Source organism: Artibeus jamaicensis, unplaced genomic scaffold (assembly GCF_021234435.1).
Source record: "Artibeus jamaicensis isolate MK-2021 breed Jamaican fruit bat unplaced genomic scaffold, CSHL_Jam_final contig_464, whole genome shotgun sequence".
In the NCBI taxonomy this organism is placed as follows: Eukaryota; Metazoa; Chordata; class Mammalia; order Chiroptera; family Phyllostomidae; genus Artibeus; species Artibeus jamaicensis.
The window spans coordinates 10,569,270-10,585,946 of record NW_026521842.1 but is presented as its reverse complement, the minus strand read 5'-3'; the positions used below and the strand labels follow the sequence as shown (position 1 = coordinate 10,585,946).

Here is a 16,677-nt window from a genome sequence, read left to right as displayed (position 1 = left end):
CCTTCCTGTTTTATGGTGGACATTTGTACGAGCATTTTTAGAGTACCTCACGGAGTCTTTATGGGGGGCTTGGCTGAGAGAAACAATGCCCGCCACTGTTTCCGACAGGATGGATACCTGACTTTTGTCCTGTGCTGCATCCAGGGTTCCGGGAGATTTTGTGTGTGGCAGAGAGCGTCAGGGTCTGAGTGAAGTGACGGGCAGGGCCAGAGGACACAAGGTGGTGGAGAAAGGCCCCTTTTTGTGATAACTCTGAATGACAAATCAGGCAGTTGAGCATTTATGAGGCATAAGAATCTTCCAGGGGGATAAGTTGGCTTTTGACAGACTTTACACTCTGATTTTAGCTATCAGATGAATATTGGTTATTGAGACAGAAAGCGTGTGGGGTTCTGCTCCTCATCTGGAAGCCCAAGCTGTGTCTGCATGGGGTATATTACTCCACCTCACTCAAGTTCATTTACCTCTCCTGGTGGTCATCTGCTCTCTAGGATGAGGGGCGTGGTTTTGGCTCACCGCCGGTCCTCCAGCTTGAACATTCCCTGATCTTAGGAAACTCGAACAAAACCTAAGATTCCACTTTCCCCATTTCCTGGGTCAAATTAAATGCTTCTCATCCTCCTTCCCAAATCTGCCTGTTTGTGCATCTGCCACCATCCTCTGAAGTTCTTTGAATGTGAACCTACACTGGCCAATGCCTTTGCCACTGACACCTGTTGGGTTTGGGGAAGGTATACAATCACCCTCTGCCCCCTTTCCCTGTACCTGGGCCCTTTATCAGGCATTACCTGGATCCCTTAGGATGCACCAGAGATCTAGTCTGCTTTGGTCTCCAGGGAGGACCCTGGCACATCAGCCACCATGCTACACAGTCGTCTGCCCAGCCACCCTCTCCTGCAGGTGTCATCAGGGGAATTATTTGGCATAGTAGATATTTTATCTCTTTCTAGTTAATTTCACAAAAATACTTTCTCTCTTCTATTCAGGATGTTAGTTGCTTTACACATATTTTCACAATTCTGTGAGTAGATCATCAATATTCACCTTTTACAAATAGGGAAACTGAGTCTCAGAAATGTTAAATGGCCCAAGTCAGAATGCTCCCAGCTGCCTCTGCTTGACATTTATTATTCAAAGTTTGGGAGCCAGGCTAGAGCCCAGGACCTGCGCAGCCAAGACAAACTACCACAGACCCACTGAGCATCCCCACAGTTTGTGTCCCTCCCTGAGTAAGACAGTTCAAGTGCAGGACGTTCTCAGCAGTGCTGTTTGCATTCCCCCTTTATAGCACAAGAGGTATCATGTTATTCTCCTTAGTCTGACTTTAGCATCACTGTCTAGACAAGAATTCCCAAGTTAATCATTTGTTTTATGGGGCTCTTCTTACCTGAACAGGCAGGTGGCCTGGGATCCCATCCTTGGAGGAGATAGGTCTATGAAGTGATAGTATTTGATCTTACTACACCTCTGAACTCCACTGAAACTTCAAACTTGAGAGTGCCCCATAAACACGAGGCAAGCCTGAAAGGCAGTGCTTTCAGAATCGCACTAGGCGGCCGCCCGCTGGAACACTATTGCTTCAAACCCGACTGCTCCAGTCCTTCTGGTTTCTTTCCAGGAGGGAACTTGGGCTGTTGTCTGAGACTGACCTGAAGTCAGCGCTTGCCACCCCCACTTCGAACCTTTGTGATCTCTTATAAGATGCCACACTGAACACAGGGAAACATAGCCCATCTCTCAGCTGTGAGAGTGGAAGGAGCTGGTGCACGTCAGTGCCCAGCCCATGGGAGACTCTGAACAGACAGCCTTTATTAACTTTACGATTACCCACACGCCCCCTCTGTCTATAGAGTCTTCTGCACTACTGAACAGCGGGGATCTAGGCCAGTCATGACCCATCAGTAAAACTGACTTTTGCCTGCTTTTCTACTTTTTACAAGTGAATTGTCTTTAATTTCTGATGCAGCTTCAGTGGAATCATTTCAGAACACCAATAGCAGCTTTTGGGATGAAAATGTTGTCTGCTGAATTCTTGCTCCAGCCAGACTTTGTCCTGGTGTCCCCATTACCATCCTCGTTTTTTAGGATGCAGACTGAAAGGGGACACAGGAGCCTGAAGACCCTTAGGCGCCTCTGCCGCGCACTGCGTGAAATAGCACAACCCCCAGCCTGGAGTTCTAGCAGAATCCCAGTCTCACATCCTCCCTAAACTTGGCAGTAAAAGCCCTGTTCCTCCATTCATTCCAATGATTTATATTCTCTCCGGGCGTCTAATATTAAACAGGGGAATTCCGACATGTTCCATAACACATTTACTGTAACTTGATACCATGAACTAAACTTGCTGTTATTTATCATTTCTTTTTATTTTCTCTCATTCCAGCATAAAGCCAAGGTGGAAGCAATGACCCTGGACCTTGCTCTGCTCCGTAGCGTGCAGCATTTTGCTCAAGCGTTCAAGGCCAAGAATGTGTGAGTGTTCCAGTGGAGGGTTATACATCATAATATCTCACTATTGTAATGTCTTTATCAGATGACCATAATTGGGAGAACGCAGGGCCGTTGTGTTGTCTTGGCATTGAAGCAGGAGGCTCATTCACGTGGGCCTTGTTTTCCTGACTCTCGTTAGGAGACATGTCATCCATCGGTAACAGCTTCCCAGATAGAAAGAAAAGACACTGTTGAAGCCCTAGTGAAAGTGGCTAATATAAGCCAGATGAGTGTAAGACGCATCCTGATTGTAGACATTCTTGCAGCCTTGCAGTTGAGGGAAAGTACATTCTAATTGCATTCAGGAAGAAGAAGGCTCAGCCCTCTAGGACTGCAAGGGGGCTGAGAGTCGGAGCCTGAGAGGCAGGGTCCGCCGCTCTGCACACCCGCGATGAGTTTATGTGGCGCGTGCGTGTGGATCCAGGGCCGTGGACTCGCATCCCGAGAAACGTACCCTGTTTTCATTCTTTTCAGCGTTTCAATATGCCCGGAGGAAGAGGCCTTAGCGAGGGGCTGGCAAATTTTTATTCTGGCACATGTTACCCTCCCTTTCTAACAGAGACAGCAGGCCTCAGACCCAAAGCTGAGGCAAGCAGTGGTGGTTAGCTCCATTTTAATTACAATATTTAGTTTCCAAGTGTTTATTTTTATGGTTCTCTCGTATGTTTTTAGGACAGGCAATACTGGTTTCTTATTTAACATGGTGGTTTAAATTTCAATAAAAAGTAACTTCACTGAATTTTTTTTTTCCCAGCGGGTTGAATTAACCATGAGGATTAAGTTAATAATAGTACAGTAGGTGCCAAGGACAGGATAGCTCCGGAGGTGGCATCAACGTGGCTGCATTTGGAGAATGCTGGTAAAATGCCAACTTTGGGCGAGGCTCCGTTAGGACCATCAGGCAGATGATGGGTGTAAAAGGAGGTCCTCAAACCAGATGTCCACATGGTGCGATGTGGCTGTGGCCCCTCACTGCTGTCCAGTATCCAGTCCTTCTTGCGTCTCCCTTGATTTCTCCTGCAGCAGTCTCAGGTGGTTACCAGGTCTCCAACACCCTTTCTGGAGCACACAGGTGGCCTGAGTCCCTGAGGTGGAAGGAATGAGTAGGAGTCCTCAGCGAGAGAGCGGCATGTCCAGTTAGGAGTGGGCTGTGTGCACGCAGGCCTAGTGGGACCACACCCTCAACTTGCCAGCAGCCTGGGCGAGCCCCCCTGTGTGTGCTCTTGGTGGCATTTGGCGGTGCTGGCTGCCAGCCCTGGCCAGAGCTCTCAGAGAGCCCCAAGCCTGGGGGCAGCAGTAGCTTTTAAGACTTGTGCTCATTTATACCTTCACCATTCATTTATCCATGTGTTCGTTCAGTTAACACATCTGATGAGGGTCTCCAAAGCCCCAGGCACTTTTCCAGGCTTTGGGAAGAGAGGGGTGACCCTTGGAAGCCTGGTTATCCTGAAGCAAGCCCTGGTCTCAGTTGTCAGGAGGCAGTGTTTCACTGCAAATGGCTGCCTCCTCCAACTAATGCTTTTGTGGTTGTTTGAGAGGGAATAATAATAACAGTACCCACAACAGCAGCCGCAACAGCTCATTTATTGAATGCTTCTTATGGGCCATGCACTTAAGAACACTTTGCATGCATTTTCTGATTTAATTCTCAAAGCCGCCCTTTGTGGTAAGTGTTATTTACTGCCTCTGTTGTGCAGATGCAGGATGTGAGACCAGAGGGTAGCTTAGTTATCTGAAGGCAGCTGGCTGGGAGGCAGAGGGGCTCAGATCCTATGCGGTTCCTCCCTCCAGGGCCCCGCTTCACCACCATGCTGAACTCTCCTTCCTTTTAAATGTGGCAGAAACGGAGATCAGAGGAAGGGAGTGACTTTCACAGGGTCACTGGGCAGGTTGGCGGCAGACGCAGGGTTTTCATCTAGCTCTGACTTTTCTGCTGTCTCCCTGACACCATGCTGCTGTAGCTGGGGCTTAGATGTACTGCCTCTTCCCGCTTCCTCCTGTTCTGCTGGGGAGCGCCAACTCTTACATAACAGCACAGTCTTCCAAGTCTTAACCGGGACCATTAGTTTCTCACCATTAAGTAGTTCAAAAATCATCAAATTCCAGTGCCTCTTGTAATCACCAAGGCCAAACTCTTGGAGAAGGCTCTTTCCCATTTTGCCCTAATCTTAGATTTTAGTAAAGGACTCCAAATTTGTGTACCTCGGTGCAGAAACAAGGGTGATTTTCCTTTAGCAAACGCTGTACCATACACCTCTTTTTAGATGTCTCTCGAGAGAACAGTGTGCTGTACGTTTAAGGGAAATATTGTGGTGGTGAAAATATGCATAAAAAAGGGAGTGATTTCAACTTTTGAAATGCTGCCAAAGCGAAATCCCTCCTGGATAGGCAGATGACAGTTCCGTACTTACGGGTCTTTAGATTCTGAGAACTGTCAGAAGTGAATTTAAGTGCTGGTGACCAGGCTGCCAAAAAAACATGTGTAGCTCTATTCGTATAATCACCTCCCATCTTCAGACATTAAAACCCCCTTGTCTGTAAAACATAATGACACATGAAAGAAAGGCTGCCAGTTCAGAGCCAGTCTCTTCTTGCGCTGGTGGACTGAGGAGAGGAAAAACCCTTACATTTAAATCCCTTGCAGATGCCCCCACTTAATATTCCATTTTAAAGCTGGTCTATGAGTGCCCCGGAAGTGTTTCCGGCCCCCTTTGCCTGTGTGTGTTCCCTGGGCTCACACTCCAGCTCAGAGTGTTTCTTCGTACCGGGATTAGCAGCATATGATGTGTCCTGAGTCTAAAAAAGTAGAAGTGTGAAATGGGAACCTGGTGGAAGACAGCGCACTGTGCTCGGAGCCCCCCCTGCCTGCGTCTGCTAGGAGGAACTGTGGATTGGCCCCTTGGGGACATCTGCTTCTTCTTCCTCTAGTGGGTGGGGGGAGGGGGGAGGGAGATTATTTCAGAATGAGCACTGCTGGTGTGACCGTGCAAAATCACAGCTTCTCACCAACTTTTTGTTCACTTTGTGCAAGGCACTGTGCGAAGTACTTATGCATGGGGTCTGTCTTTAATTTCTTACAATAACCATGGGCATTAGGCATTTTAATCTCTGTTTTACAAATCGAAAGGCTCCAGCTTTTCAGAGAGGAAGAGTCTAATGACCTCCCCAAGTTTAGCAAGGGGCGCATTCCCCAATTTGAATCCAAGTCTGTCTGAACTCAAAGCAACTCTGCTTTTCCCTGGGTCTCACACTCCAGTCTTAATTTTCAGTGTGGATTTCTGTATTGGAGTGTATTGCCAAGTAATGTGTTACTTTGAAATTTAGCGGCTTAAAACAATAAATATTTCTGTTCATTCTTCCTGTTTCAGTTTGTTTAAATCAGGATTCGAATCAGCTCAATGCATTGTGATCAATAGGTTTTCCCTCAATTATTTTCCTTTAAAATAACTGACACAACATAGTGTTGGTTGAAGCGTCCAGGTTGTCCTCCAGAGTTTTCTGTAATCTCTAATGGCTGCATATCTGGGGTGTCGTTTACCATATTCCGTTGTTGTCTGTGTTTCCTGTGAAATGGCGGGTAACTCTAGAGGCTCGAACAAATTCCCATTTAGTGTTTCTGGCAAGCGTAGTTCGTGGAAGATGGTGCCGTCTTCCATCAAGACGACGCTGGCCGCCAGGACGCGTTTCCGAAGGCTCAGCTCACCCTGACCAGCCTGTTCCTCTGCCCTCTCTCCCTTCGTCTGCCCACCCCCATTTTCACTCATGTGTTGTGTTCTTCTCCACTCGCTCTTCTGGGTGGTCAGCCCAGGAGGCCTCAGTCTGCTTCCAGACAGTTCTCCTCAGAGTTAGTGATGGTGGTGGTCAGCCAGTGTGTCTCAGGTCGAATTATTCTGGGCGATACTGAAAGTTCCCAACTGAAGCCTGTGGTGAGTCCCAACCCAACCGAGTTTGAAGGATATTTATGTTTGAACTGCAGCCCTGGAGAGCAGCCAGACTCCACACTGCCGGCAGGCGGGGGCACGCACCGGAGTGTGCCGTGCCGGGACCCTTCCTGATGGCTCAGACGGACGTTGGGAGTTTCTGTGATGGGCTCCAAAATAATACCATGTTGTTCGTGATGAGTAGGCACATTTTCATCCCTGGTGCTAGCTGCTTTGGTTTCTTAGAAGCACCCATTTTTGAATAGGGCCTGGAATAGTTCAGTAGCTCCTATAACTTGGAACTCTGTAAATATTTTCTGTTCAGATGTTTTATAGTTTGAGTTCTGTATATTCCTGAACCAATGATACCTGGATTCCAATCCTGGAAATTTAAATGTTGGTGATGGCACATGACACAGAGCGAATGCATTGTCTGGAAACCAGTTACCAATCGGTTTCTACAATACCAACCAAGGGCTTCGGTTCACTGTGGGAAGGTCATATTGACATAATACATGCAGTTCTAAAGGTTTCTAGAACTTGATTTTTTGATGATGGATTCCTACTTTCTCTTCCCAACTGTCTCCAGTATAATTTAAAGAAATTAGGTGTTCTCTCACTTGAAAAATAATATAGGATAGTGATGTTTATAAAATAAAAGAGTAACAGTTTTCCACCCTCTCTTTACCTTTTAAACATTTGAGGGAGAAAAATTTCTAACAAAGTTATTTATTTTCACTTTTTACTAAATTGCTTTCAGAACTTGAATGTACTAATCCCACATATAATATTCTTGGATTCCTATTCTAAATTTTGCTGTCTCCAATCCTTCTATGGAAGTGGGTGGGCTATAAATTATAAATAAATTCCAAATTTTGAGGGATAAATTACCCGAAAGACCAATGTGTAAATTATAGCTTAATCTTTCTCTTTCTCCTCAGCTCAGTTTTAAGAATAATGTTTTAGCCAACATGCCTGCAATTACTCTTTGCTCAACATGAGAAATCCATTTCTGGTTTGCCTAACAGAGGATCGTGTTGCTTTGCTTTTCTTCACAGTATGAAAACTAAAAGAAAAGAAAAATAAAGAGGTAGATTTTAGCTATAATGAACTCTCTAAATCTAGATCTCAATTATGGCTTTTTAAGGAAAAATGTTAAAAGTCGACAAGTTAAGTTTTTGCCATCCCATACATTTTCCATCCTAAGTTATTTTAAAAAGTCATATTGTGAGACATTTAATAAATTTAGGAACATCAGGGAAGAGCACATCCCTCACAAGCAAATTTTTTATCTTCTGAAAATTAACTCAGCTTCAGTTTGTTTTATATAATTATTTTAAAATATTTCTAAAAGACAATATATGAGTAATTTCTTTTTTTAAAATTTTTTATTGATTATGCTGTTACAGTTGTTCTATTCCCCCTTTCATTCCCCTCCACCCTACCCCCCTATCCCCACCATTACCCCCCTTTAGTTTATGTCCATGTGTCTCAAGTCCTTTAGGTTCTATATTTCCCATGCTATTCTTGCCCCCCCATCTATTTTCTATCTACTGTCTATGCTACTTATTTTCTGTACCTTCTCCCCCCGTCTCCTCCTCCCACTCCCCTGTTGCTAACCCTCCTTGAGATCTTCATTTCTATATTTCCACTCCTGATCTAGCTGTTCTTTTAGTTTGCTTTCGTTTTAGGTGTGGTTGTTAATAACTGTGAGCTTGTTGTTCTTTCACTGTTCATGTTTCTTTAACTTCTTTTTCTTAGATAAGTCCCTTTAACATTTCATAGAATAAGGGCTTGGTGATGATGAACTCCTTGAATTTGATCTTATCTGAGAAGCACCTTATCTGTCCTTCCATTCTAAATGAAAGTTTTGCTGGATAGAGCAATCTTGGTTGTAGGTCTTTGGATTTCATGATTTGGAATACCTCTTTCCAGCCCCTTCTTGCCTGTAAGGTCTCTTTTGAGAAATCCGCTGACAGTCTGATGGGGACTTCTTTGTAGGTGACTGTCCCCTTAGCTCTTGCTGCTTCTAGGATTCTCTCCTTCATTTTAATTTTGGCTAATGTAATTATGATGTGCCTTGGTGTGTTTCTTCTTGGGTCCAACTTCTTTGGGACTCTCTGAGCTTCCTGGATTTCCTGGAAGTCTATTTCCTTTGCCAGATTGGGGAAGTTCTCATTTATTATTTGTTCAAATAAGTTTTCCACTGGTGGCTGTGCCTTTCCCCCTTCTGGTACCCCTATAATTCGGATGTTGGAGTGTTTAAAGATGTCCTGGAGGTTCCTAAGACTCTCCTCATTTCTTTGAATTCTTGCTTCTTCACTCTTTTCTGTTTGGCCATTATTTGCTTTCTTCTGGTCCACTCCATTGATTTGAGTCCCAGTTTCCTTTTCATTGCTATTGGTGTCCTGTGCAATTCCATTCATTTCAATTAGTTTCGCCTTCATATATTTGTCTAATTTGTGGCTATAATCAACCAGTTCTGTGAGGATCCTGATCACCAATGTTTTAAACTGTGCGTCTGAGAGTTTTGCTATTTCTTCATTGCTTAGATCTATTGGCTCTGGGCCTTTGAGATCTTCTTGCGCCATTTTTGGTCTGTTCGGGCCCTTTAAGTGTGAGAAGCGGCGCCTTGGACTCCCAGGTCGCTGGGTTGTGACGACGTATGTGGGGGCGTGGTCAGAGCGGGGAAATGGCGACCCCCTCTGCTGTTTCTCACAGCTGGATGAGGATTAGCGTCCTAGGTGGTTCACCTGGGCCGGGCCACTCAGAGTTGCTGGGTTATGACGCTGTATGTGGAGGTGGGGTCAGAGCAGGGAAATGGCGGCGCCCTCCACTGCCGCCTGCCACAGGGACCCGCCGGGCCCTGGTCCAACTGCCCACTCCCTCGCCTGTCCACCCGCACACAAATGCGCGACCACAGTCAACATGCAGCCCCGCTGCCCCGCTGTCTCCCCCGCGGTCGCTCGCCGGGTTGCTCACCAGGTCCAACCCTGCGCCTGATTCCGCGCCTGAGTCCGTCTGACCGAGTTTTCCTGTGCAAGCCCGCTTCACCTGCCGCTGGTTTTGCCCTTTACCGGTCAGGCTGAAGAATTTGTTGTTAACGGACCCCCGAAAAGTTCAATTTTCCGTATTCTGGCTGTGTTTTCTGTTACTAATATTAAGTTGTCTCTAAACTTGGTTGTGTGAGAAGGCACGGCACATCCACCTATGCCTCCATCTTGGCGGAAGTCCTTTATGAGTCATTTCTCATTAGACAAAAATACCAACTTGAAGTAATGCAGTGTACAAGGGCCAGCAAACTTGTCGAGCGCCACAGAGTAAGTATTTTTCAGTCTTCAGGCCATCTGATCTCTGTTGCAGTTAGTCACCTCCGCCTTTGTATCACAAACACTCCTCGGACAATATTTGATTGGATGAGTGTGACGGTGTTTCAATAAAGTGTTATTTATGAAGACAGGGAGTGGGTTGGATTTGCCCGAGGGTCATGGTGTGCCAACTCCTGGGGCAGTGGGTAGAATGTAGGGTTTGGGGATCAACCGAACTGAGGCTTACATCCCAGCTCTACTATTTCCTAGCTGTGTGGCCTTGGGCAAACTCTTCACACCTCTGGGCCTCACTTTCCAGGTCTGTATAAAGTAGATCATCACATGCACCTTTTAGGGGTGCTGAGGAGAATGGCTGGAATGAACGAAATAACCAGACACAGCTTAGTGCCCTGTGCCTGTGACTGTTATTAACATGCGTTTGCTTACTATCACATTTCTAGAATGATTTGAGAAATTGTAAAGAACACATTCTAGTGTCATAAAATAGAAATAGGCATTTACTTAAAACTGGGAAAGGGGGATAAAGTAGACTAGTAAGATGTGACCATAGAGGAAGAGTGGATCTCATAAGGTTTTTCATATTCATTAAAAATCAGGCCTAAGAATGAGCTTTGGGATTCCTGGCCATTAAGAAAAGAGGGGAAATCAGCTTCACATTGCCCACAAACGGTAAGCAAGACAAGAATGAAGCAGAAAAGTTGTTACTATCGTGATGCTCCACTGAGGATCACAGAGTACTTATTACTCTACTGAGTATTTTCCACGCTGTTCATTGTTATTAAAGCCATGGACTTGAGGGATACTTCACCGTTCTCTTTCAGAGTAAATGGCTAGACTCTATTTTCTTTGCCATTGTTACATCTGTCTCCCCTGGCTTTAAGAGCTTTTCCAGGTGATCTGAGATGCTCTAAGAGCAACCTGCTTTGAATAAGTAAGGTATCATGGGACCTACTAAGAATAATGAACTTGGGTATTCCGGGATACCAAAGTGCTCCACATGCCGCCTTCTCCCCTTCTTTTCTGTTTATTTTTAAATTTTTCTCTTTCCCTCATTATTTATTTAGTGTTTCCAACAGAAGTGGGGACTGGTCTAGACACAGGGTTAAACCATTTGCCGTCTCACTTCTCCTGTGCCTCAGCGCTCTCTCACAATTGTCGTGAAGCTTAAGGACAGTTTCATAACTTTGCATGACAGAAATCTTCAGAAATATATTCTTGGTAGAGAAGAAAACTTATTAAATTAATGTAGTCGGGGGCCCCTTTGCAATTAAACTTGTTAGGAAAAAAAACATTTCTATGAGCCTCGTGCTTGGGCTCTCAGAAATCACTGGAAGTCACCACTGCTAAGGAACACACAAAAAGATGTTTGAAGTAGCCACAACGATGCTTGCGACGTGAACGGCTTTGATTTCCCAACAGAATTCCAGGTTCAGTTGTCACTATCGTGTTTCTTAAAATCAAAGTGATGTGTGTTCATTGAAGACACAAAAAATTTCCCTTTCAGGAAGGATAAAAATCCATCTTTGGAGGGTGGAGACAGTTGCTCTGTGGCTGCCCCCTCCCACACTCTTCATGCCCCAGTGTGTATGTGCAGAAGCTGATGTTATGTCTTTAGCTTTAGCAAACAATATTAATTTTGTTGCTAGTGTTCAACAATGATCTCTTTTCTTTAGTTCTTTCTCTTTTTGGCTCTATCCATCCACCCCCAGCCACTTGCCCTACCCTGCCCCAAGCTGTCAACAATGATCTCTTAAAGCACTGGATTAGAGCACAAGCTAGCAAAATATTTTGAAAAAAATCAGATAAATATTTATATACATATCTATATAAATATTTTATCTTTGTGAGCCAGATGGTCTCTAGCAGCCACTCAAACAGCACTGAGTACATTTTGAGTGTTGCATGAGATCATTGTAGTACAAAAGTAGCCCCCGATAAAGTGCAAATTACTAGACATGACTGTATTCCAATAAAACTTTATTTACACAATAGGAAGTGGGGTGGATTTGGGATTTGCTCTCATGGTTGGGATTTGCTGATCTTAGGACTAGACCCCACTGTTCCTCAAAATATAACTCACTTTTAATAGCATCCTGTTTCATTATGAGAAATATATAACATTTTTCTTAGAAAATGGTTTATGATAGGCCTTTCAAGATAAATGAGCAAATATAACCATTGCTGCATGCACGGTTGATTTAAATTCTCTGTGGAAAGTGCTGTGATACATAGAGGCTGATAACAGAGGTGGGTTTGAGTGGAACCGTGTGCTGTGGGGAGTTTGGGGAGAGTAGGTCGACTACCAGCACTAAGTATTGTTTATTCATGGTGAAGACACTGAATTCCTAACTGGGACTTGGGCCCATATAAAGATGATGATGGTAAGAATTATTAAAATTTACCTCCTACGTATTATGTGTCATGCACAGCTGAGCACTCATATGCCACCCGTTCTGTCCTCACGAGGACTCCGAGGACAGGTCAAACATGATAGAAGAATGGCAGTGTGTTATGTTTCAGCCTAATGCAAGGATGAGCCCATTTCATAGATCAAGAGATTGAGGCTTAAAGAGATTAAGGGCCACACCGAGGTTGTTCTAACTAGTTCATAGTGAGGCTAGAACTTAGTCTGAAATCTGCTCTGGCACTGAGTTCAGCTTATTAGACAGTAGTCTGGAGAATCAGAAAGATCTCTCTCACCTGGGAACGGCATCATGTAGGATGCGTTGCCTCTAGAGGAGATTTGTCCCATTAATAGGACAACTCCTGCCACTGGGACAATTATTAAGGTCACATTGAGGCTGAAGGAGATGCTTCTTCCAGCTAATTTTCTATCACCAAGAAATTGTTTTTCTCATATTTATGAAAAGGAGGTTAAAGCAACCCAGTAGGAGAGAGGCCCCTCCCCTCAATTCAGGTACTCACTGTTTTCCACCAGGTATCCAGAAGGTGTCTCTCCACAGTGCCAGTTTAAGCAGAAATGACAGCTGTTTACTCTTGTTTGCAGTCGTGTTTATACACTGACTCCAAATGTCTGTGTTCATTTCTGCTTAGCTCCTACTTGTCTTTATAATGGTGCTGATCAGGTAGATTGAAGACCAGAGGGTCATTTTGCCGTTTACGCATCTGAACTGCCAGAGGGATTGCTCTCAAATGTGAACTCGTCCTTGACATTGTCCCGTGGAAAAACCCTTTGGTGATGCCTTGCTGACTGAGCTGCAAAGGCTGTACCTGCTGGTGTGGCCCAGCAAGGCCTCTGGGGTACAGCCCCTTATTCACCTTCATCTATAGCCATGTCCTCCCACCCCTGGGCTTTTATGCTCTGCCCCACACAGAGTCTGCCTCCTGACTCTGGGCCTGCCATCCTGACTCGTGCCACACTCCTTCGACTTGGCCATCACCTGCTTGCTGGATGACTGTCACATCCTCTGCAGAACCTGCCTTGTCCCCTGCTGTTGCCCATATTCAATGGCTCAGTTGGCAAGTCGCTTCACGGAGCATTGGCCACATAGCCAATCATGCTACTCGGGATACTTTAGGGAGGCTTTTTCTCTATATTGATTTTTCTTTGTTAGACTGAGCCCCAGAGAAGCAGAAATCTTGGCTAATTCATCTTTGTCTTAGCTCTGCGTCTCTGCTGCACAGCTTATGAAAATGGTGACCTTGGCAGATTCCTTAGTCTCTCAGAGCCTCTGTTTCTTCATCAGTAAAAGTGAGAGATGATGGTTGAGAGGATTAAGTCACATAATCTTTCTTAAAACATACTGCCTGATGTGTAAGAAACAGTTAATAAATTTTAGCTTGAATCATTGATATTTTCATTAGCACCATCTTTGCAATTATTAAACATACTTACTGCCTTATAATACACTTAAGGAGGTGCATGGATGGATGGATAGAAGGTTGAGGGGGGAGGGAGGGAAGGAGGAAGGAAAGGAGGGAAGGCAAAAGTAGAAACACATAGCTCCCTTTGGTGACCAAACTTTTCTTCTAAGGTGTCAATTCTCAGCCATTTAAGGTTCTTGGTACCTCCCTGGGTAGTGTGATCTTGGGAAACAAATTTTAGAGTACTCATATGTACAGTAGTTATTTTAGGCAAATAGCATAAATGTTCCCTTCTATGGGAACATGGATTCCTTCTAGGAATCTATGGACACATCAGTCCGTCAGGAGCCAGGGCTTTCCTGCTGTGGCGTGGACCACGGGAACAAACTCGCCTGGCATTGCTTGGCTTGGACAGGGACTGACTCCTCCCAGCCCTGCCAGCTCTGTTCTTTGACCTTCACCGGGACCACCCACATAGCCACTGGCACAGCAAATCTATGATATTAAGGTTAATATTTGGTTTCTCTCAGAGAAAGCTTGGTTTATGTAAGGCTTGGGAAAAACGTCTCAATGTCTGTGGTTCGGAATTCTATTTCCCAACTTGGCTCATGAATGCAGCTTGGTTTCTCTCTCTTTGCCATCTAACTTCCCCGATTGTCACATCTGAGTTCTACTTTTACATAATTGACGTGTTGGGGGGTTTGTGCTTGAACCACACTGAAATCACACTTTAATAACATGGGAACCATCTTTGTCCCGCAGTAAATTGTGGAGAAGCTAATTCTTGTCAGTCTGAAAAACCTGAATATACATTTGAAATAAATTACTGGTGCTACACTGTGGCAGCCTGCTGAAAATCCCCAAGGCAGATTGGAGTCGTAGTTGAACTACTTGTCACTGTACTGTGTTTTTAATATTATGAGTTCTTTCTTTTCTTCATTTTGTAAGAATCTACTCAGTACCTTGTCATTCAGAAAAATATAAAGACATCCTCTCAATTAGTGGCCAAGTTCTTCAGTTTGCCTTTTAAACTTATACTGCTGTTAAAGCTCAGTCACCAGCTCATGATCAGAAAGATGTTTGAGCCAACATTAGGCAGTAATCGATAACCAAACACAGAAGGAAGAAATACGTTTCTGTTTGTCTCAGGACTATGAGTGGTGGGCAAATTCACAAGCAACAGAGCTTCGGGAAATGGATCTTGGCTCAGTGTCTTCCACCTAAAAGGGAGGTCGTGCCTCAATTTCCCCCATCAGGTCTTTGGGGACAGTGGTTCTCACCTTCTCCACACTCTAGAATAATCTGGGGGTTATTACACATCGCTGATGCCCGGCTCCTACCCCCAGACATCCTGACTGAATTGTTCTGGGTCATGCATGGGCCTCTGGGACTTCTAAAATCTCTCCAGGTGGTGTCTGCCTGCTGCAGCATGGGGCGCTGAGCACGGCCCACCCAGCAGGTCTCACGTCCTGTCTGTTCATCGGCTGGTGAACATCTGAGCTCTTCGTATTGATTGACTATTAAGAATAATGCTGCTATGAACGTTAATGTACAGGTTTCTGTGCAGATATATGTCGCGATTTCTGTGGAGTCTGTGCCTAGGAGCCAACTGCTGGGTCATAGGGTAACTAACTTATGTCTGACTTTTTGAGGCGCTGCCGCACCCCTCCCCACAGCTGTCGCACCACTTTGCATTCCCACTCACAATGCTCGCGGACCCCGATTTCTCCACATGCCTCCCAGCACTGGTTATTGTCCTTTTTTAACTTAAATTGGAGCCATCCTCTTATATTATAGCTACCCTAATTGGTGCGAAGTGGTTATGTTACATATATTCAAACATACATGTTTTCTTATTCAAACATATGTATTTTTCTGCATACTAACTATGCTGTGGGCATGTATTCTTGTTATTAAATATATTTCTCTAATTTGAATGTTAAGGACTTTACTGTGATCCATTGCATATTGGTAAGATGATTTAATCTATCTTCAATTTTTGGATGCTAAGTTCTCTTTTTTTTAATCTCTTGTTTTCTTGGGATGAATTCCTACACGAGGAGTTTCTGGGTCAAAGCATGTGGATATTTTTTGATACTGATCATTTCTGAAACCAAATCACCCTCCAGAAGAGTTACATGTAACTTTCTAACCTCCCTTCATCAAAAACTAGGTGATACTATTAAGATCTGAAGTACGATTTGTAAAACTTGCATTTGTTAATTAAAGTCAAATGTTTATTACAAAATGCAAGATTACTATTTATTAGTCATGGGCGTTCTTCTCTCAGTTGCTTTTCCAGTCATCTGAGCCCACTCCAGCCACGGAAAGGAGGAACTGCATCCAGGCAGGGCAGAAGGGAGCTCTTAGGTTTTCTTTCCTTGGTGAGGAAGCCCAACTTTGCTTGATGGCCCTGAGCCCTGAGGCAGTGGGGCAGAGCATTGCGCTGGGGGTCAGGGAGGACTGGCTGCCTTTCAAGGCCCACCCTTTGTCCTCATTCCCCAGGCCCTTCTTTGTCTTCAGTGGTGGTGCCCTAGGCTCCTACTTGGTTCATTTTAGGAACAGAAGCTCAGCTCCAGCATGTAACTGCTGAGTTTTCAGGAACTTCCTCTGACTCAGCTTTGGCACACTGAGCAGGCCTGGCCACCCTATTAAAGGGAAGGCTTCACATTGATCTTGGACGAGAAGTCGCTATGACCTTTTAAGACCTTGATACTGAAATAGATTTCAATCTCAGGCTCCTCAGGCCTGTTTGACCCTTGGTGTCTTGGACCAAGTAGATCTTCCTTCTTTCGCCTCCCGCGGGAGGGTTTCCAAGTTCAGCGGAGTTTTGCATCAAGTCCATTGTTCTGTCAATCGTAGCCCCTCCTCTGCTCTGCCCTTGCAAGGGTGGGTTTGCTATGTAGCACCTGCATGGCAGTCAGCCAGCCGTGGCTTCTCCTCCTGCCTTCCATGTTGTGTGTGTCTTCTGGGGGCGGTTTTTGATATGATCACGTTTGCCTAATTCTATTTCGTTTTAAAAGGTTGAAGTGCCATGGTGATTTCAGGCAAATGTTAAACTTATTTATTTTGGTACTATGTATAAATAACATTATTTTACATAAGTTCTGTGA

The 16,677-nt window shown here is 44.8% G+C and overlaps 1 protein-coding gene across 6 annotated transcripts in view; it reads left to right on the top strand.

The window, feature by feature from the left end:
* Positions 1-16,677, top strand: part of WWOX (WW domain containing oxidoreductase) — an 894,507-nt gene that overhangs the window by 227,891 nt on the left and 649,939 nt on the right. For all 6 annotated transcript variants that reach the window (XM_037144727.2, XM_037144726.2, XM_053666609.1 and 3 more), the window contains exon 6: positions 2,384-2,472. In XM_037144727.2, coding sequence (XP_037000622.2) covers positions 2,384-2,472 — 89 coding nt within the window. The remainder of the gene's footprint in view (positions 1-2,383; positions 2,473-16,677) is intronic.